The sequence below is a fragment of the Amborella trichopoda genome, chromosome 13 (genome assembly GCF_054954075.1).
Source record: "Amborella trichopoda isolate Santa Cruz 75 chromosome 13, AtrichopodaSantaCruz75HAP2 v2.0, whole genome shotgun sequence".
NCBI classification, from domain to species: Eukaryota; Viridiplantae; Streptophyta; class Magnoliopsida; order Amborellales; family Amborellaceae; genus Amborella; species Amborella trichopoda.
In genome coordinates, this window is record NC_142348.1 from 3015658 (window position 1) to 3039055 (window position 23398).

General features: G+C 35.3%; 2 protein-coding genes across 6 annotated transcripts in view; both read right to left on the reverse strand.

Annotated features, from left to right (window-relative positions):
* The window catches only part of LOC18428209 (glycosyltransferase-like At2g41451), a 30893-nt gene extending 22923 nt beyond the window's left edge, over positions 1–7970 (reverse strand). Inside the window, exons 1-6 of one of the 5 annotated variants that reach the window (XM_020663607.2) lie at positions 7848–7970; positions 7680–7755; positions 3655–3760; positions 2559–2915; positions 1335–1484; positions 1110–1162 (exon numbers count right to left, since the gene is read on the reverse strand). In XM_020663607.2, the coding sequence (XP_020519266.1) occupies positions 1110–1162; positions 1335–1484; positions 2559–2876 (521 nt within the window). In that variant the 5' untranslated portion in view covers positions 2877–2915; positions 3655–3760; positions 7680–7755; positions 7848–7970. Of the gene's footprint in view, positions 1–1109; positions 1163–1334; positions 1485–2558; positions 2916–3654; positions 3761–7635; positions 7756–7847 lie in introns of all 5 variants that reach the window. The other 4 variants (XM_020663606.2, XM_011622870.3, XM_020663608.2 and 1 more) reach the window with 4 other exon arrangements.
* Positions 7971–16676: 8706 nt separating this feature from the next.
* LOC18428208 (putative expansin-B2) lies at positions 16677–22291 on the reverse strand. The gene is made up of 4 exons (XM_011622869.3): positions 22215–22291; positions 20446–20558; positions 18299–18480; positions 16677–17254 (listed from the first exon to the last, which is right to left on the reverse strand). The coding sequence occupies exons 2-4, from the start codon at positions 20506–20508 to the stop codon at positions 16918–16920; spliced, it is 582 nt and encodes a 193-aa protein (XP_011621171.3). The 5' UTR covers positions 20509–20558; positions 22215–22291; the 3' UTR covers positions 16677–16917.
* Between the last annotated feature and the right edge of the window lie 1107 nt (positions 22292–23398).

Here is a 23398-nt window from a genome sequence, read left to right on the forward strand (position 1 = left end):
AAGTCCCTTGAAACCTCAAATCTAATTTCACGTCTCAAGTCAAAACCCTAAAAAAATTTTACACCTCATTTACTTCAAAACTCTAAAACTAGTTGGGGGACCTTCCGGAATTAACTTAAAATTATTTTACACCTACTTCTCTCCGGGCTATGGTCTAGCTTTAAATTTGATTGGGATCAACTTCAGGAAACCTGAAGTGCTATGTTCAAGACATCTAGAGACTGTCTTTCATAACCAAAGACAAGGAATCTACACTACATAGAGATGAAAAATGTTACATAAAACTTGACTAACTCACGCCATCACGGTTAAATTGCAACACATTCATCACAACATACTCAACACCGAATCCTAAAGAAATGAACTAGATTAGCATAAATGTATGGCTTATGCATGGACAAGGAACATTGTTTCCATCATTAAAAAACTGAAAATTTCCTAAATTTTCATTATTAATAATTATTGTTTGCTTTCCGGCTCCCTTGAATTCTAGGTTGCCTCCCATGTCCCTGAACCCCATCATTAGGGCTGTAAACCCCATCATTAGGGCTGTAAACAGGTCGGGTCGAGTCCAGGTCTAGAAAATAAAAAGTATTAAAATATATGTTACATATTTTCTTTATATATTTTATTATATAAATTTACTATATATTCATATGTACCTCATACATATATACCAGGTCGGGTTGGGTTAACCCTGATGAAATAGGTTCCAAGTTGGACCCGTACTCGACCAAGCTTAGGTCAAGGTCAAGAGGACCCAAATCCAATCCAGCGTGTCTAATGTCGGTCCAAACCAGTACCCGGTCGTGTCCATGGGTCAACCCGGCCTGTTTCCCATCCCTACCCATCACTCCACACGTATCTAGGGGCATTGTAGCACATTGCTTCACAATAAACATAACAAATTGCCTTCACAACCACCAAAAAAAGAGAACAAAAAAAAAAAACACGGAGAAGAAGAACAAAATCAGCCCATCAGAAAGCAAAGTTATTCATGTCCTAAGGAATTATAACAGGAAACAATTAAAAAGTACTTGACGAGCACAAGAGGTTCCAACGCAGATATCATGACAAAATTTCTAAGAGGAAATTTTAAGAAAACTGACCTTTTTGCCTGTTTCTCCTCTAACTCCTTAGTTCGGTATACCACTTTCACTCCCTATCAAAAGCTAAATAAAATTAAACGCTGTAGTCAAAAGGCAACAAATTCTAAAATTCATAGACAGTTTAACAAATTCACAAGTCACAGAGCAGACTGCTTTAAATGCTCATGTGTACAATTTCCCGTACTCTCTTTGGAAAATGAGTATGGATTTCCGGTTTGTACTCACAGGTAAGCTTTCCAGAACTGCAGATACGTTGGAAGATGCAGCTTTTCCCTCCACAAATAGGAAGAAGCTCGTAACACCAATGACCTTGTGGTAAAAAATCCAAGGAAGAATCTGATCTAAACCCGCTGAAGTGCTTGTTGTGATACATATCTGTGCATTATTCAATCAAGTAAAGCCATCAATGTTGCAGAAAGAATCCACTAAAGGTCATTACTGTCTCAGCAGCATAAATTGAAAAATGAAGGAGAAAAGTGTGTACGATACTTCAAAGCAAAATTCGAAAATGATGGTTTCAACCTCTAATGTAAAAATACAAAGATGATTATTTTCAAGAATCTATTCACTCTCTTAAACATAAGTGGAATCTACATCAGATGAAGCTGAAACCTTTATACGATTCCAAACCATCAATGTTGCAGACAGAATCCAGTAAAGGCGACTACTGTTTCAGCAGCATAAATTGAAAAATGAAGAAGAAATGTGTGAATGAAATTCAAAGCAAAATTCGAAAATGATGGTTCAACCTCTAATGTAAAAATACAAAGATGCCTGTTTTCAAGAATCTAATCACTCTCTTAGGCATAAGTGGAATCTACATCAGATGGAGCTGAAACCTATATATGATTCGCAAACCTTGTTTCTGGATATGATTTTCAAAATATAGTCTACTGTCTAAAGAAGGGGATACGAGGTCTCAAAAGCTCAAGCGTGTTTTGAGCAATATCATTGTGTAATCATTGAGTTATTGAAGATTTAACTTGGCTCCCCTGGCTTAAATTGAGGTTGTTGGAAATTGTTTGGTGGTTAAAATCTCATATAACTCTTGATTTCAATGGATGGTTTGGTGGTTAAATCCCAGGTAACTCTTGATTTCAATCCATTGAGTTGGCGCATGAACTTGAGCATGAGTTTTGCATGTGCATGTGAAGGGCAGTTTGGTTCCAATATATTTTACTACTTCAATAGAGTTGATCATCCCCTAATTCCATTCAATCTCCATAATTTTACATTCTCAAAATCAAGTCCACTTTCAAATTTCCAATCATTTATTACCTGTCTTGTAAGATTAAAACAAAAATAGGCAACAAAATAAAGAAAGTAATGATCAATAGAAACGAAGAGCATTTATGGAGAATGACCAAGCCTAAAAGCTTATCAGCTCTAGTAATAACAAATCAGCAGAAATTTCATTAGTAAGAGCACCATAGGGTGTATTAATCTTACCTTGGGGTGAGCATCTGATGCAAATTTGAAGCCCCAATCATGGTAATATGGAAAATCTAATTTGTTGTGACAATCCCCTGAAGAAGAAGATGAAGAAGAAGAGGACGAAAGAGAAGTAGTGCTAAGAGGACTGGTTCCAGGAAAATTGCGGTTATCTCCAGGCCATCGAGAAGTGGGATCATTGAGGCCACCCCTCCATTGAAGCAAAAAGGCAAATGTTGCAAGGGTTAGGGGAAGGAGGGTGAGAAGAAGGAGAAGCCTAGATGCAAATCCCTGTTGTGATGGATAAGTCCTAAGAGGTGCATACGGACCAGCCATTAATGCGGGCTTCCTCTCACCTCTGGACAAAGCACTGAGCTGCAAAAGAAGGAGAGAAAGAGACTCAGCAAAATTGTTTTTGTCTGGCCAATAAATAGGATTTTAGAGATTAGGGAGCCAGGTTCCCTAAAGAAAAAGTCAACCCAACGTTTAAGAAATAAAGAGAGGACGAGAACCACTTGCATATTAATAAAGATAGAGAAGTTAGAGAAGAAAAAGATGTTGTGTATTGCCTGGCCACCTGGTCTATTTGAGAGTGAAACAGATTGAAAATAAAAAAGATCAAACTTATTCACTCTTTATCCATTATTTCAAAAGAATGACAATTAAGATGTACCATATAATAGCTACCCATTGTCTTAGCAAAACTGACAAGTTTGCCTTTATGTGGGTTTTTTTCGTAGCAGTTCACTCAAAGACCCAAAAAATGCCAAAATACATTTTTAACAACCCTAAATAACAACCAAAGCGAAGATAAGAAAAAGATAAAGTAACCATGTTGGTGTAGGAGTCCAAACAGCTCCCAATTATTTTAAAAATACCCAGAATATTTGATACATCCTAATATTTTCCTTCTAACACAAGAAATGTTTGGATGCATAAGCTAAAGCTGTTCAGAAAACTCACAATAAACATTTCTATACAAAACTACATATTATAAATGCCGGTACATCAAACAAAGAACCTTCCTAGAACTACTTCACTAGAACAATAATCAATAGTTAAACCCAGTAATTCCAAAGCTATTTTATTTCAAAAGAAAACAAAATGAAAATACTTTGTTAGCAAGCTGCTTCCTTGGATCCTTTCCTTCAATGAGATTTACGAGCAGTCTTCTTTAGCACAAGCCACTATCCATGTTCTCAACCTCAAGTAAGAATATTCTGTAATCTCAAACCCAAAAAAGATAAAAAGGTAACCAAGGAACTAGATCAAAGTGTCTAAAGAAGAGAGATTTGATCAATACTAGAAAATCCAGTAATACAATCCTCATTAAAAAGGGAAATCTAGCAAAATAATAACAAAGTAACAAGGAAGATAAACGGGGAAAGCATTCCAAACTAGAAAGGATTATGACTAGGGCACCCGCACCACAAAGCAAGCAAACGAAATTTAACACTAATAACTCCTCTCTTTCTTTCACCAACCATGTAACGCATTCCCTTGAACAAAATGGGCTGGCGTGAGGCTCTACTCATATAATTTAGACTGTGCACATAAGGAAATAAAAAAGAAATGTTGTATGAAAGGAAGACTTAATAAACAAGTGAACTAGGTCATATATTTTGGTCAACGTCATCAAAATGAGAAGCTCAGACAAAATTGTATATGCATATGCTTGAATATGCTAATGTTTATATTATTGCTAACTATTTGCACTAATAGTTGTATATATCAGTCCTTGATGACAGTTTTTTTTTTTTTTTAAGTGTTTGATGACAGGTTTATTATGGTTGTACATAATAACAATGTATATGTATCAATACATATCAGTGCCGCTAGACACACATATAATTGTAGCAAATCAATGTCTATAAACACTGGTAACAACAGTATGTATATCAATATCTATCAATGTTGATAACTGATAATAAGTGCATATATCACTTTCCTCTTCGTCCAACTCTTCATGGGGAGCAAGGAGATGAAAAGGTGGTACTTGAGATCCTCTTAGGTTGAAAGATCACCATCTTGCCCATTATTGAAGCTCGCAAATTGCTGCTTCAGCTGCTAAATTTGCCTTTTAAGTTTCTCAATTTATTCATCTCTAGGAACACGAAGTGGGTCTACAAATATCTTCTGGCAGTGACCCTTCTCACTGCCATGGGTTTGCCGAGATCACAAACCCTAGGCAGGTTATCAGCAAAAACTTGCTGAAAACAACAAAATCTAGAAGAAACACCAGCGATAACTACGAGAAACCTAGGGTTTCCTCTGTACCCCAAGTTAGGGTTCCAAAAGCCTAAGCTTATCTTTCAATTTCAATTTTGAAAATTTTATGGAATGACCCCTCTAGGCCACAAACACCTCTTAAATAATATTATTTAATATTCAAGGACACTAAATGTCCATACAATAATTAAAATGACCCAAAAAGTCCCAACTTAAACATAAAATTCATAATGACAATTTTACCCTTGTGAACAGTAACCATGAACAGTATTGTTGAAGAGCAAACAGTGATTTGTAAAAAAAATATAAAACAAATCCTAGAATCCCTAAAAGAAATTAAAAATCCTAAAAATAAATCCTAAAACTAAAATAAAAAATATATATCTTTAGAAATTGAATAAAAATTAAAAATAAAATAATTTTGCCCTGCATCAATTTATGAGGATGATATGACCATGACAACTATGAAGAAACTTTAAATAGCCAAATAATAAAATATTTTGAAGGAAAAATGTGATTTTTTTTTATTTTTTTGGAGCAAGAAAAGCCCTAGTAGCAACACCTGGATTTGGTTCCCCTGGCCCATGATACAAAAAAATAACGAGCACTTCTTCTATGGACATATTTACATAGAGAAAAAACTTCTCACATATTTATTTATGAAATACAATAGATCTATATTTACATATATGGAAATCTTTCAATGGCCCCACAAAAAAAAAAAAATGTTCTTTTCCCCTTGCTACCTTCTATCATCATCATCGAACCTTTTTCCCAACTAATTGGAGTCGGCTACACGATTCCTGGTCCGCCATTCTGCTCCTCATATCTTTTCTCACCAATTTCAAACATGTCCTTTTGGGCCTATCACTTGCCTTTTTTGAGCATTCCATTTGAACTCCCACCTCCTAACAGATGTTGTACTGGGTCTGCGCCACACATGGCTAGCCCACGTAAGTCTACTCTCTCTCATCTTATCGCCTATTGGTGTCACACTTAAATTTTCCTGAATATACTCCTTTCGAATTTTGTTCCCTTCTTGTCTTGCAACTCATCCATCTCAACATCCTCATCTCCCCTACACTCATTTTCTATGGGTATATTATTTTTTGACTGCTCAAAATTTCGCCCCATAGAGCAAAGCTGGTCTCGCAACTGTCCTATATAACTTGCCTTTCAACTTCATTGGTACACGGCAATCACATAAAATTCCAGTTGCACATCTCCACTTTGCCCACCCAACTCTAATTCTATGTGTGACATCTTCCTCAATCCTTGCATTTTCCTGGATTATTGACCTAAGATATCGAAAGGGCGCTTGTTTTGGTATTTCCTAGCTTTCAATCTTAACTACTTCCTTATATCTAATCCTATTATTACTAAACTTGCATTCCATATACTTTGTCTTAGTCCGACTAATTTTAAAAGATACAGTAGGTTCAAGATTCATGATAAGTTTTGGCAAAGTTTTACATCGGTTGCCTGCCTAGCACAACCTAGCTCCTTTACCCGGGCATCAGACAGGTTAAGGGAAAGTTTAAGGTCCTCACCCTTGCTACCTTCTGTGTTACTCATAAAATATGAACTTTTATAGTTTCTAAAAGGATTCTTTTTTCCACATTGAAGCATGAGATTTGAGAGGATGGTACTGGTTATACCTAGATATAAAGTAGCAAGATGGAGTCAATTCTGCTACCCCTTGATGCAGGACTAAATTATATAGGATAGACCTTCTAGGAATAAATAATACAAGAGAGAGTTCCACTGAACTTTGACCTTTGAATGTGACCTCGTTTCTTTTATTCATCTAACAAAATTTGCCATTTTCAACAACTAGGAAGCTGAAGATTCTATTTTAAGTTAACACATGGGTGCGATACTAACTAGAAGTTTATACAATTACAAGATTAACTCTGAAAATAATCTGATATGCTTCCGCATTTCTTGAGCCCTGAAAATATTGCTTTCTAAATCAGAGATCAAACCAAAAACCAAACTCCAGGATTCAGAAAACAGCCAAATCACCTAAGAAGACCATTGATCCAATAAAAACATACCATTCCAGTTGGGGTGCCCCGGGGGGGGTTGGGGGTGAATCAAATCTATTGTGGACATGATTACAAATCAATCAAACAAAAACAGATCCTCTTCCAACAACGAGAAAGCATTCTCTCTAAGCCCCTGGCTCAGAATTTAACTTGAAAAGGAATATAACAAAAGAAAGAGGATGGATCATCAGCTACAAGACCATGGATCAGATATGCAAACTCCTTTGATAAGGACACATACAACATAGAGATCAAACAACTGAGATTTTCAAGTTTCCTAGAGATTCGCAAATAAGAAGCAATCCATGCAAATAAAACCCAACAGAAAACAGATACTTCAAAACAAAGCCAAAATCTACTGCCACCGAGAACACTCAAGCCCTAAAATGACAATATATAGAAAATGACAAACTCCATGAAAAATTAAGAATAAAACTTCAACCAATCTTAAGCCATGAGCAATCCATTCCTTCAATAGCCAATGACAAATCAAATACAACAAACAACAAATAAAAAAAACCAACAACAGATTTTATCAATTTTCTTAACCAGAATCACTTATAACATGAAACTCTCTAAATATCACAGGAAATTTCAGGGAAAAAGGAACAGCATTACTTGATTTAAAACCAATAGCTGTAGACAGGTGACAGGAGATCATAGATCAGTTTCCATTAGAAGAGGTAGATCAAAATTACATATCTAACCACAACAACATACAAACAACATGCAGTAATCCACAAAAACCCTAACCAGACATAATCTCCAACTGAAATCCTAAAAACCTAACCATGACCCTTCATCAAGATAAAGAGTACCCGTAAAAACCCTCAACAGATCAAAGGCATAATGGTTCGCATACTCCATGGCATAAAACAAGCAGAAATTGTAGCATAACCCCAGGGCATCGATAGAGAGATCTACAAGCCCAGAATAACCTAGAGAAGTAGACGCCATGAATCAACTATCAATAAAAAACCAGAGAGCCATGGTGGAAAAAAAAAATACATTGCTTATGGAAGGAAAATACCTTGAAAGTAGAAGGAAATGCGAATTGCTCTGATCAAGAAAGAAGTAAAGCCTGTTAACAATGAACCTCAGAGAAGAGAGGAGCCATTTTTACAGACAATACTACAGTTAATTCCAGTAACGCATATATTTTTCGGAGGTTGTAAGATAAATTTCCCGAACTTTTCTCTATGGGAAAAATAATTTTTTGGGGGAAAAATTGATATCTCGACCTTATACTATTCAAGTAAGGTGCATTTCAAATTCATGTTGAAGCGTTACGGCACCGTAGAGGTGGCATCGGGTTGGGTCCGGCCGGATCCAGACCTGAACCAGAAAAAAATATGGGATCAGGATCCCAAATCGAAGTTATCGGACCCGGACTCAACCCGATTGGACCCGAGCCAAAAATAAAATATATATATTGAAATATTTTTTAATCTAAATATATTTTAATGTTATATTAAATATATACATGTATTATTTAAGGGTGCGGTTGGTATAAAGCCTATGCTCTAAACAATCAAATTAGAACCTACTTTCAAATAGAATCGAGAAATATGGTTTCAATACTGAAAATATTTGTGATAGCCTTAAAATATGTTTTCATCTATATTTATAAATTTTAAAAGCTTTAAAAATAGTGTAGATCGATATATCTATGAAACTCTTGAAAATTAACGGTCCAAAAATGCGTTACAAAATACACTATTTCCAATACTTGAAATCTTTTTTTTTTATGTCAAGATGATCAATTTGAAGATATTTGAGCATCAAAACAACATCTCCTAGTGAAATTTTTGAGGTAGGCTCTAATTTGATTGTTTATAGCTTCGGCTCTATATAAAGTTTTTATATAGAGCCTCGACTCTATATTTAAACATCAAAACAACCTCTTTTAGTGAAATATTTGAGGTAGGCTCTAATTTGATTGTTTAGAGCCTCAGCTCTATATAAACTACCTCAAAAATTTTACTAAAAGAGGTTGTTTAGATGCTCAAATATCCACAAATTGATCATCTCGACATCAAGATGCATAGATATTTTTTGGACCGTCAATTTTCTCGACATCAAGATGCATATCCTCAAATAAATACGAGAAAATAAAATGGATTTAAAATTTTGAAAATAGTGCATCTTGTAGCATATTTTTTGGACCATCAATTTTCAAGTTTTCATAGATCTACTCGATCTACACTATTTTTGAAGCTTTAAATTTCATAAATAAAGATAAAAATATATTTTAAAGTTTCAGTATTGAAACCACATTTCTCGATAATATTTAAATGTGAGCTTTATTTTGATTGTTTTGAGCCTCGGCTCTATATAAACCGTAGTTATTTAAATATTATAACTAAAAATATACAACCATTTATTTAAATATTTTATATTAAATATTATATATATATTAACACTATTAGGGGTCGGGCCATATGGACCCGGGCCCGAATAGTATTCGAGTTCAACATTTGGACCCATGCCCAACGCACCGAGTCCAATTGTTGGACCCATCCCCCAACCCAGGTTGGGTTCGGACGTTGGGTCTAGGTCCATTGCCATCCCTATCCGGTAGTGAAGAACCCTCTAATTGATCATCTTAACTTTGAGATGAATGGATATAGATAAAAATAATTTAAGTTTTAAAAATAGTATATCTTGTAACTAATTTATTTGAATTATTTATTTTAAAGTTTTTTTAGATATGTTGGATCTTTAATTTTTTTAAAAATTAAATTTCATAACTGGGGAGAATTATTGATTTTCAAGCCGTGACAAATTTTGTGGGTTATTATCTAAGGAATTTGAAAGAGAAAATAAATATTGAAGATAAATATTGTGTCTCAAAAATGATATTTATTAGTAATTTTATTTAGACTAGTCATTCCAATTGTTAGGCCTATTATAGATGACTCAGAATTCAGAATCTATTTCATTTAAGAAATATTGCCTTATCATCAATTAATACTTTGGTAAATGGTTAAAACTGACTAAGTTGTAGATCTATGGGTTTACGAAATTCCACAATTTTCCAAAATCCTTGTAATCAAACGCAGTATTGTCCATTACTAGCAACTTAAAACTTTCAAACTACGGTGGCGTGTTTGATTGGGGGCTACTAATTTTGAAAGTTGTGTCCCTCTTCGGTGTAGCATGGAAACAACAGCTTCAAATTTCAACATAAATTTACTCTATTTTCGAAACCATATGAAACCACAAATTCCAATAGTGCAACACTTTCTATTTATTACATGAAAGTGTTACAATACTGGAAGTTGGGCTTTTAGTAATTAACTATGCCATAGTTTTCATAGTCGTAAATTCTCAATTATGACTCCAGCCTTTAGTTGTAAAACACCCCCTCAAACTTTTTTCACATTTTTTTGTTTTGTACAAGTATTTCTTATGGTTGTTTTCAAATTGGATTTGTATTCCAAGTTCCATTTAATTGATACCAACAAAATGTACTTGTTTTGCAGGTCCTATCAAAAATGTTATATAAATAATATCTATTTTTTTCTATCTATCTATTATATATTAAGCGAGAGAAGTTCCCCTTATTTTTTCCACACACGTTATCTCTCTCTATAATATTAACACATCTTTTAACCAAAAAGTACATACATCCCTCCCCATCCCTAAAATTTCTCTCTTTTTCTTTCATACCCCTCCAAACCATCCATCTCGCACTCCCCATGCCTAAAATTTATCTCTCTTTTTTATAATTTCTAATTTTTTTTCTCTCTCAAAATTTGGAACTTTAAAACTCTTCCAAACCATCCATCTCTCAGTCCCCATGCCTAAAATTTATCTCTCTTTTTTTTAATTTCTATTTTTTTTTTCTCTCTCAAAATTTGGAACTTTAAAACTCTTCTATCTCTCATTTCACATGCATCTCTCCCATCTCTCATGGCTCTATCACTTCTTATTCATATCTCTCGATTTGAACAGCTGTGTCTCCTACTCTATTTAAAAAGATGCTTCGTAGCAAGGTTTCCAATCCCTCTATATACAAAGGGATCCGAACCCCTCATTTTCTCACTCTCTTCTCATCCTCGCTCTACTCTCCTACTCTCAACTATTCATACCATCTACTTTCTCTCTTTGCAAAACTCTCCATCCATTTTGACAATTATTGGTGCTTATACTTGTAAGCTTCAGTTTTCTTTTTTTGCAGATTTTTTTTGTGTTACTATCTTTCAAATTATTTTACGTATGTTCAAATTCATATATATATATATATATATATATATATATATGAGAAATGATTCTATAAGACCCTCCCCCACCCATATGTATAGGACCCTAAAGTATCACCATTAAATTTAGCACAGATCTCTAAAAAAGTCAAGTCTCACATTTATGTGATACCTTTTCTAGAGTTCCATGCCAAGTGATCTTTTAAAGTCCTACACACATGAGTGGAGGAGAGTCCTATAGGCTCATTACTATATATATATATATATATATATATATATATATATATGAGTAAAGTTTATATAGAGCCGAGGCTCTAAACAATCAAATTGGAGCCTAACACAAAAATTTCACTAGAAGTGGTCATTTTGATGCCCAAATATCATCAAATTGATCATCTTGACATCAAGATGTAACGACATGAGAAAAAAATGGATTTGAAGATTTGGAAAAAGTGTATTTTATGACGCATTTTTGGACCGTCAATTTTCAAGTTTTAATAGATCTGTCAGTTTACATTATTTTTGAAACTTTAAACTTTATAAATAAAGATGAAAATATATTTTATAGCCATCACAAAAAATTTCAGCAGCGAAACCATATTTCTCGACACTATTTGAAGATAAGCTCTAAATTTGATTGTTTACTTACCATGCCCTCTCTCTCTCTCTATATATATATATATAAAAAAAGTTATGTGTTTTTATTTAAGACAAAGAGAATATAGAAAAAAAGTATAGAGTAGAAGGCGGGATGCACTAAACAAAGTTGGTGACCACCAATGATTGTTAATGAACACCGCTTTGGCAAGTAAATATGCCTCCATGTTTGCCTCTCGAAAACAATGACAAATCTCAGCCGAAAGAAAGGCTAACAAATCTCTAAACTCATCTTAAATGGGCCGAAGTTTCCAAGGAGGCAAGGCTTCTCCCATACTCCATGCAATTATATTTGAAGAATCCCCCTTAATAATTTTGTGTCGCTTTAGAGGAAAGCTTTTATTCTTACACCAAGTGTCTTTTTTGTCTTCCATTTCTATCATTTCAAATATTTATCATTCGAATTTAGACATTTTATTTTGATTTTTTTTAAAAGACATATTTTTTTTATTATTCGCTCTCTCTCAATAGATTCGCCCTCTGTCTCTCAGGTACTCAACAACATTTACTCACATTTACTCTCTCTCTCAAGTGGTCAAGAACATTTACTCTCTCAAAGGCCTCTCCCACGTTTACTCTCTCTCAACAAACTCTTTCTCTCTCTCTCTCTCTCCTCTATCATTTTTGTTTCCAATTTTATCCTTATTATTGTATTTTTGTTTACCATCATTTATCCAAACTCTTTCTCTCTCTCTCTCCTCTATCATTTTTGTTTCCAATTTTATCCTTATTATTGTATTTTTGTTTACCATCATTTATCCATACTATTTCTCTCTCTCTCTCTATCATTTTTGTTTCCAATTTTATCCTTATTATTGTATTTTTGTTTACCATCATTTATCCATACTCTCTCTCTCAAAGCTATTTATGAAGCAATTACCTCTCCATAAATATAAAATTTATCATGCACCCTATCGTACAAATAGAAAGCTACATCCCACGTATATTCTATATCTCTTGCAGCTATTTATGAAGCAATTACCTCACCTCCTTCGAAAACACAATTCTTTTGATGCAGATCTCATTAATATATAGCAATAATAATAATAATAATAAAAGCATATCCTAAAAAACATGCACAAGACTCATTAATAAACGTACATTTTTATTAACGATTATTTATCCCTCTTAAGTGATCATTGTTCAAGTGCATCTCTCACATCCGACCTACACATCTGTCCTAAAATCTCTCCCACACTCTTAAAGCAGTGACGGCGGATAATTCAGTGCATCCGATTAAGAATGTGGGTAATATGTGTGGTACTCGTTGGAGTTATAGTGGAGAGACTATCCTAGAAGACATGTTTCATGTTTTATGTAGGGCAAAGAATTTGGTGTCAATTTCACATATTACTGCTGCTGGACACTGAGTGTGTTGTTTGGACCAGATTAAGTCGAAAGTGTTTGAGAAGGTTAAGGTTGAGGGAGATCCGATCATGCATTAGTGTTGAGTGGAGGAGGTGCATATTCAATCTGCAGGGACTGTATATGTCGATAAAACACGGAGGAACTATGTGCCGGATTTATGGCATGCTTGCCTTGCTAATGTCGCAACTGATAAGTTGCATATCATGGCAAAGAAATAGTTCGTGAGGGGTCTCCCGCAACTAGAAGATCAACATCAAACAGTCTGTGCAGGCTGTTAGTATGGACAACCATGAAAGCAACTGTTTACTTCAGTCTTTTTCAAAGGTGCCATTGGAGGTGGTCCACACTCCAATATTTGTGGTCCAATGGAGCTTCAATCTATTGCATGTGATGTCAAAGGTAAACATGATCATGGAAGATGCTACAGACAAGTGTGACGAGCTGTGATTGTACAGGATAACTTTTCTTCATGAATAGAGAGTCAGTGCTGAGGAGGAGTGTTGAAGATCACTCCCCTCAGGATTGGGGGTCTTAAATATCTGAGAATTCTAATATGATCAAAATTAGTAGTGATGTTGGGATACATCTTAGTCCTCTTATGTCCTAAGGACGTGGGACTACCCTTTGTTAGAGCTTTTGGAAAGTTGGGAAAGGGTGATATTTTTATTTTATTCTATGGGCAATTTGTCTTCGTGAGTTCTCTTTAGATTAAGTTTATAAATACCTAAGGTAGGGTATTTGCGTCAGGTGAGCTGAGCCATTGTGGAGGAATTAACATGTGGACATGGAGTGAGAGAGAGAGAGGCATTGGTGTGAATCATTAGTTTTTTTCCCTACAACTATGTATGAGCCTAATGTGTGCTTTCTATGCAAAGCTGATGGTGAATTTGGTGCACATCTTTTTATCCACTGCTTTTTTACGATGAGAATTTGGCACTGGCTGTTTGGTGTTCTAGGTATTAATTTAGCATTTACTTAATCGGTGGAGGGGTTAGTTTCCCAATTTTTCCTTCCTCATTTATCTAACGTGGGCAGGATTATCTGGAAGATTGCTAAAGGCATAATCCTATGGGAGGTTTGGAAAAAAAGAAATAGAAGGTCCTTTGAGGGGACTTCTATGGCTTTTGATCTACTAATTCATGCTATCAAATTTTCAGTCTGATCATGGCTATCTGTTTTAAAAAAAGGATGTGGTATCTCTAAAGTGGATGTTATGGCAAACTTACACAACCTTTTTCGTCTTGGTTGTGTTAGTAATAGACCGAGAAATATCTAAATTGTGCCTCCAGCAGATACCTTGAAACTCAACTTTGACAGTAGTTCTTTTGGCAATCTTGGTTTAGCCAGAATTGGAGGAGTGGTGCGTGATTGTTTGGGTAACACCATGTTTTCTATGCTGGACCTATAGGTGTTGCAACTGCAAATTTTTCGAAGCTCAGCGCGTTCCTTGAAGCTTTGAAAATTTTTATTGCAAGGAATTGTGGTAACAAATGTTGGATTGAAGGTGACTCCCTGAATGTTTTCAAGTGGTGTAACAAGGAGCAATACGTACTATGGGAACTCCAGCCTTTATAGTTGCAGAGTTTAGATCTTGTTCCCCTTTGTCGGTCTCCTTCTCTCATATTTATCGAGAAGCAAACTCTGGCTGATGCCCTAGCTAAGGGTGATTCTTCTTTACCTACTCTTGTCATTTTTAATGATGTAATTTCCTTTTCTTAGTATTCAATAAAAGTATTAACATTTGAAAAAAAAAAAAAAAAAAACTATATATAAGCCTAATGGTCCAGATTCAATCTGGGCCGATCCAACAATACGATTGCATTTCGTATTTGAAGTTTAACTTTTTTCTATAAATCCAAATCACTTTAAATTTTGATCATGTGTTTTTTAAAATTAGGAGAATCTAATTTTCTGGGGTATTTTGATCAATTTATATTTTGTAAATTATTTTTTTGATATTTTTATTAGATATGCCTTGATGATAAGAATAGATGCCTAATTTTTCAGGTGATTTAGATTTTTTTAATAAAATAAAATTAAATATGAAATGGAGTTGTGACCGTCAAATCGACCCAGATTGTTGGGCTCATAAGTAGTTGTAGGCTTGTGGGACTACGCCAGCTTATATATATATATATATATATACAAAAAGTCTTTCCAAGGCCTATAGGTGAAAATGAATAGTGATTTCGTCTACCCTCATCACCGTCCAAATTTCATCATCTAGTAGTATTTTATTTTTCATTATTTTTCTACAAATCGGAATGACCTGAAATTTAGAAGGTATATACATCTTACTGAGTCGCATCTAATAAAAATATAAAAAAAATTATCCGTAAAAAATAAATTGGTCAAAATACCTCCAAAACTTTTCGATGGTATTTTGGTTAATTGTTTTCATGTAAAATATTTTTTTTATAATTTTTAAGATTCCTCTATTTTTTATAAATACACGTTCCAAATTTCAAGTCATTCTGATTTGTAGAAAAAAAATGAAAAATGAAACGCTACTAGACAATCGTGACTGCTAGATGAACTTTAGATAGGTCGCCTATAGGCGAAATCACTGTTCATTTTCGCCTATAGGTATTGCGTAGTGTTTTCCATATATATATATATATATATATATATATATATATATATATATATATATATGTGTGTGTGTGTGTGTGTGTATATGTGTGTGTGTGTACGTGCGTGCTTAGGTTAGCCCACTAGCTTACATCTATAAATGAGCCTAATGGCTCAAATTGAATCTGAATCGATCTGATGGTAACGACCTCATTTTGTATTTTAATTTTAATTTTTTTTATAAATGTAAATCACTTGAAATTTTGGGCTTTTTTTGAAATTGGATAATCTAATAAAAATATCTAATAATTAATTTACAAAACACAAGTCGATCAAAATACCCCTGAAACTTTTCAAGGGTATTTTAGTCAATTTATTTTTTACAAATTAGTTTTAATATTTTTATTAGGTACATCTTGATGAGAAGACACCTAAAATTTTAATTGATTTAGATTTGTAGAAAAATAATTAAATTTCAAATATGATATCAGGTTGTGACCGTCAGATCTAGATTCAATCTGGGTCATTGGGCTCATATATAGCTGTGAGCTAGTGGGCTAACCTCAGTGTTGAGTACCAATTTGAATAACATAACTGAATTCAATGCACTTGGTAGGGGTATTTCTTTGGCAATAGAGCTGAATTGTGTACATAGGGTCATTGAGAGTGACTCCAAACTTTTTGTTAATTCCATGAATTGGCAATGGAAAGCCCAACACCCTTACAGGAGGCAATATGGTTGCGGATTCTTTGGCCAAAGCAGCTGTCTCTAAAATGATGCAGTTGTGTGTGGTGTGCTCGCCCCCTCATTTTGTAATGCCTTATATTTCATCTAATGTTTTTAGCATTCCTTTGCCAAGGGTTGTTTAAGATCTGTAAATGTAACATCTATTTTGATTCTTTAATAAAATAGGTAGGGCCGATATCCCCGCTGACTCACCCACAAGGAACAAAGAATTTTTTATTTATATATATATATATATATATATATATATATATAGATATAGATATAGAGAGAGAGAGAGAGAGAGAGAGAGTTTTCTCTTGTGAATCACGTCTTACTTCAAACCAAGTTTTGTTTATTAGCTCCTAAACACTCCGGGTGAACATCAAGACGTCGTGCCCATCTCAGGCCTCCCAAACTCCACAGCCTAGATACACCCAGGTTCCAGTCCTACATAAACTAGTCACACAAAGGGGGATAAAACAAACATATTCCGGTTACTCTTGCCGGAAAAGAACAAAAGCAAACAACACACAAATTCCAGCTAAACTCAATCGCCGGAAAATAGTCAAACACTAGTAATTCACCACGGAGCGATATGTCGCATCGGCTTGCCACCCTGCGGGGATTACATTGTTGGCCACGATAGTTTTCCCAGTCGACGAAGTTAGGCGAATGGAGAATGGAGCCTCAAGCTTTCGGCCAGGATCTATCTTCCAGTCTGCACCCCAAGACTGCGTGAGGTCTAACCAGGAGGACGAGGAATAAGTTGAGGTGGAGGATTCTGCGAGGGCAACAGCATTGAGGTCTCCATCGCCGTCCTCAAACTCAACGACGACGGCGAAGTAGTTCGAGTTCGAGCCGGAGTCGACATGGAAGGCGATAGTTTTCCCGGGGTACTCACAAGGGACTCTGTGGAGGATAACGATCAAAAAAATTGGGGGGAGAGGGAAGAGAGAGAGATTTGAATCTTTTCTTGTTTCTTTTTTGGAGAGAGAAAGGGAAGAGACTTTTGTTATTCTTATAAGAGCAAATAACAACAGTAAGTTTTAAGTCATTTGTCATACCAAATGAGAGGATGAAATTCTCGAATCGTGCCTTTTTTTAAACATCTGGTTCGAGGTTACAATTCTGGAACCGTGTAGTTTTTATTACTCGGTGGGGTGGTCCAAGATAACCATTTTAGGATCAATATTTTTTATAGCGGTAGGATTATAACCTCAAACCGTATTTGGTATAACTTAAAACTTAAGAGGTCCGAAGATTCAAACCTCGAATCGTGTGGGCAATGCCCCAAACTCATTTGGGCATTGCCTATCAATGAAAATTAAAAAAAAAATCAGGTTGATCGACTTTTGTTGTAATATTCGCATATATTAAGAGCAAACCCTATTTTACCTACAGGGTCTGTTATTTTGATTTGTTTTTTCAGAGGGAGATAGAGAGGGAGAAAAAAGACTCTATCCGATATCTTCACCTACCTCATGTTACATGAGATAGGGAAAATCTAGGCCAAGCACACACCAACCTTTTGATTGAGAGAGAGAAAGAGAAACTCATAATATGGGAAGAGAGAGTCATGGGGTGGCAACAAGTTGGGTCCTGAATTCGAAAATATATATTCGAAAAACATATTATGGGATCTAGACCTGGACTTAGAGCCAATCAGAGCTGCAGGCATAGGACCCAGACAAAGCCGATCGGGCCCGATTGGACCCAATTAAAAAATTAAAAAATATATATACATTTAAATATATCTAAATATATTTCATAAACTGGAACTCAAAAATATAATGTAGGACCCTGACTTGGACACCTTGTTTAGTGTTCGGATCCAACATTTAGACCTAGACCTGACCAGTCGGGTTCAATTTTTGAACCCATACCCATACTCAGGTCGGGTCCGTGTTCATTGCCACCCCTGGAGAGAGAGAGAGAGAGAGAGAGCATAGTCACCTAGTATATGAAATTTGTAATTGGCCAGCATCCCTAAGCTGTTCTTCCTTGCCAGAGAGAGCCATGGCTCCAAAAGCTGTCCCACTCAGATCAAAATGAATACCACCACACCCAGGGCACTCATCCGTTATCACCACCCTCACTGCATTCTTCGAACACGCCTCATTGCTAGTACATTTCACCTTCAAGTTTACGGCCAATATTTCAGTGAATTTCACCCCATTATCACATACAGGTCATTTATTCTTTTTCATATTCTCTATAGAATATAGTATCACCATTTTAGCAGACTTTTTTTGTTGTAGCCTTTTATGCTTAGGTATTATTTTAGAGAGAGACATTTTCTTCGACCCTTAGAGAGATAATTGTTTTATTTAATTTTTAGAGAGAGAGAGAGGAGAGAAATAGGTTTGTTTATACCATATGAGTTAGATCTCTAATCGGTGCCTTGATTGGTCTCATTAATAGAAAATTCAAGTTTAGGCAAGAATTTGTCTAAATCCAAGACTAATGCTTGGTGATTTTTTTTGTCAGTCGGACCTACCAAGAGCTAAATAAAATTGGACAATTTTAGTTTTACATATTTTTTATTGAGCCAATCACCTACACACAAAAAAAGAGGCAAAATGCAAAAAAAGTCAAATTGATTTGAAAATTATAAAGAAGATTGGTTATTGTAGACATTTAAATTTTTTGCAAAATGCCCTTCGGTCCAAAGATACTATCCCCATACAGGTTTTAATTTTCCTTTTTTTCTTAGTTTTCTTCAATGAGTTCTATGTTTTAGGATAGTTGTCTGATCTTCGAACTGCTCAGTTTGTGGTGTTATACCACATTATTGGCAGTCTGAGGATGGAAATTTTGGACCGCTCGCTTAGACTCAATCCAGTTAACAACTCAAGGTCTCCATCCCTGACCGCCTACACTGTGGTCTTCGACCACATTATGTGCAGTCCGAGGATTGGAACTTCGAACCGATCGCCTACTGTCCTAAAACATAGGGCACAACGAAGAAAACTAAGAAAAAAGGGAAAATTAAAATCAGTCCAGCGATGGTATCCCCATATCGAAGGGTATTTTGAAAATAAAAATAAAAAATCTAGAGCAACCGACTTTCACTGTAATATTTTAGTCAATTCGACTATTTTTATAATTTAATTTAAATTTTTTTTTTTTTTTGCGTGTTTACCTAATTGGCTCTTTTATTTTTTTTTACTATTATTTATGTTTTTCTATTTTTCCACCGCCTGTTTAGACTATGAATAGGACTCCAGGGCTCTCCACGAATAGAACAAGTGCTTTGAAAGTCCATGAATATAATAACTCAGACAAAATAAAAGAAAATCAAGTAATAATAAACAATTTTACCATTTCTTTAACTAACAGTGATTCTTTGCCAAGTCTACCTCAATAAAATAGTGTTGCTTTTCTTTTATGCCTAAATTCACCACTAACCTAGAACAAAAATATAGAAATCTAGAGATGTTCACACTGAGATTTCGGTGAAAATGCCAATAAATTTTGGATATACAAGTGGAATTAAGGAAAATTTTTCAAAATATGTCAGACTTAAATATATTTATACATTTTACTTAATTTCTAAAGTTCTAACTCATAATAATTCATATTCTAAAAGGATTTTTAAAATAAAATAAAAACAGGTAAAATTTAAATAGTTCATGTCTTAGGTGCATTTTGATAAATTTAACTTAACCGCTTTTGAGTTTACAGGTTTCTTGATTGTTGGACCCTAACTCATTCAGGCAATTAAATAAAAAAATTGAATCGTTACAAAATAAAAGGTGAAAATGAGCCTAACAATTGAAATGGATGCCGACCACTTATCTGGATGACAGTAGATTTAGGCCTTGAATAACTCAAAATCATGTTTTTTTTTTTTTTTTTTTAATTTCTTATTTCCAATCAAAGATGTGCAAAATATTAGTTTAGAGAAAATCCCTTTAGCTCTATATTCTGGAGCACGAACATAACAGTTATAAGTATATTTTTCGATATAGGCCTTTAAGAACTCAAAATCAAATTTATTTTCGTAAAATTGTGATTCTTCGAATCGAAGATGTGTGAAATTTTAGTGCAGAAAAAAATCCCTTTAGCTATGTAAGTGTATATTTTCTATGATATGATACCTGATAACAAGCACCACATCCCTTGCCTGACTTGTAGAGAGGGGGACTCCCTGCTGCTATCATGGAAGAGAAAGGGGCTTGCTCCACTGCAGTACCATATCCACAAGCCCCACCTGCCATTAAAACAAAAAAATAAAATTAAAAATAATAAATAAATAATAAATAAGTAATAGATCTTAAGGTTAGGTAATCACTTTCCATTTGTTGTTTTTCAGTCTGGTTCTTTATGTGTCAAAGATTGGAACACCACACCAGTGCCTCTCTCTCTCTCTCTCTCTCTCTCTCTCTCTCTCTCTCTCTCTCTCTCTCTCTCTCTCATTCACATTTCACAGTCATGGGGCATGATTCATAACATCTCTCTCTCTCTCAAACACATTTCCACACACTTGTCAAGTCATATTATCTCACACAAGTTTCAAAAGTTTCTCACATAAGTATAGCACCCTCTCTCTCTCTCTCCACAATTTTCAAAGTTCTCATAAAATTCTCCCTCTCTCTCTCTCTCCTCAAAATCAAAAGTTCTCACATAATTTCTCCCTCTCTCTCTCTATCTACCACCACAATTTTCAAAGTTCACATAAAATTCTCCCTCTCTCTCTCTTAAAAAATCAAAATTCTCATAGAATTTTCTCCCTCTCCCTCTTTTCAAAAGCTCACGTAAATCTCTCTCTCTCACACACACAAGCTTACAAGTAGACCGGCTTATTGAACCTCTTTCATATCAAAAAGAATTTCTCTTTCTTTCTCTCTCTCATTCTTTCTCATCCAATCCCTCCTCTCTATCTCTAAAACACCCACACACTCTAACAAGTAGACCGGCTTATTGCAAAGTATACTCATTTATTCTCTCTCACACACATACAAACACACACACTATGCACTTAGACAGGCATTTTACCCTCTTCTGTGTTTACTCCTTTCCATAAAAATGCATGAGAAATAGAGAGAAAGAATGTGTGTGTTTGTGCATTAGGCATGGTAGAGAGAGAAAGTCGTGTTTGTGCCTTAACTACTTTGAGATCATTTGTTATATAATGAGATAGAGAGAGAGGGAGGGAAAGGTGAGAGAGCTGTGTTTCTTACTCTTGTTGAGAGAGAGAGAGAGAGATGTTGTGTGTGTTAGTGCCGTAAGCATTGTTGAGTACTATTGCAAGTACTTGTTCAATAATGAGAGAGGTGTGTTTGTGCCTTAGGGAAATCAAGGCATTGTCGAGAACTTTTAGATTCTTTCTTAAATAGTGTGTGAGAGAGAGAGAATACAATCTCTTAGAGAGAGAGGGGGAATGGGGTCGAGGTTGTAGTGGTAGCACTACCTCATTCTCATTTACGCATTCGAAAACAACTAACTATTTTTTAAAACAGGTCGGGGCATATGTTCCTCACCGATCTACCAAAAAAAAAAGAGCCTTTTGAGATATTTTAAAAAAAGTGGTTGGGTCATGATGGTAGCACGTCTCGTACCTTAATCGCATAACGTATTTTTTATTCCATTGGCAACTTCGAAAGCCTGACTATTTAAAAAACGGATAAGGGCCTATGTTCCTCACTTAAGTACTAAAGAGAGAGAGAGTACCATTGCTTAGAGAGAGTACCATATTTTAGAGAGATAAAGAGAGAGAGTACCATTGCTTCATGCACCGTTGTGGCTATTAAAAAACGGATAGGGGCCTATGTTCCCCACTTAAGTACTAAAGAGAGAGAGTTACATTGTTTGGAGAGAGAGAGTACCATCTTTTAGAGAGAGAGAAAGAGAAAGAGAGAGAGAGTACCATCGCTTCCTGCACCGTTGGGGCTACCATACCAAGTTGCATCGGCAGGAGACCACCCATCGCTATATTCATCCAATTTGAAACGCTTTGAATTAAAACATTCACACACTTGCAATGGTAATAATACACAAACAAGCAGCACAACAAGCATTTGATTGTAGAAGAAAGCAAATAGAGACTTAGAGAGAGAAAATGTAGGAGAAGTAGAAGCCATGTTTAGGGAGAGAGAGAGAGAGAGAAGCGAGTGAGTATGATATTATGCAACCCAGACTATGGTTGCTCCCTTTGCTGGTTGCTAATGCTAGCTCTAAGCCTTAGTATTTATAGACCAAGGGCACTTACTATTCAAATACATGATATCAAACCGATGCCCCTCTCTCTAGGTGGTTAAGCTTGGATTGGGAGTTTGAACTTTGGACGTTAGTGCCTAACCTCTGATCCATGTGGGGTCCCCCTCTCTCTCTCTAAGAAACACCCTCACTCTCTCTCTAAAAATTCCTTAAAGTCATCTCCTCTCTAACATAGAAACCCCCTCTCTCTCTCTAAAATTTCTCTAAAGTCATCTTCTCTCTAACATATGAGATATCTTCTCTCTCTAAAAAGAAATGGCAATCTCCTCTCTCTAAAACTATTTTTCCTTTAAACAAGAGAAAAAAACTTCTAAAAAGAGACTCATCATATTTTAGAGAGAGATTATCGATTTGCGGTTAACGACAAATAACAACTACATCTCAAATTCGATTCCTATCACTAAACCGCTAAAAAGAATCCTTAAAACTTTCCTCTAAGGTATAAGGTCCCCTTTCTCTCTCTAAACAAATTCCCCCAAAGTCACCTCTCTCTCTCTAGATATGAGGATCCCCTCTCTCTCTAAAGAACCTTCCTCCCAAATTATTTTTTCATTACTCGTCTCTATGACATGAGGTTCCCCCCTCTCTCTAGAAGAAATCTCTCCAAAATTTTCTCTCTCTAAGATATGAGGATCCTCTCTCTCACCTTCTCTCTCTCTCTAATATTTAGTCTTCTCTCTCTCTCTCCTATAGAGCGGGGTCATGTCGGCACGTGGGACCCACACATGTCGGTTATGCACGTTTAGCTTGACCCAAAATTTACGGTAACCTTGGTTGATAATTAACCCACCTGTTGGGCTAGAAAACGATAGGGCCCTTAACTGGGCCGTTGAT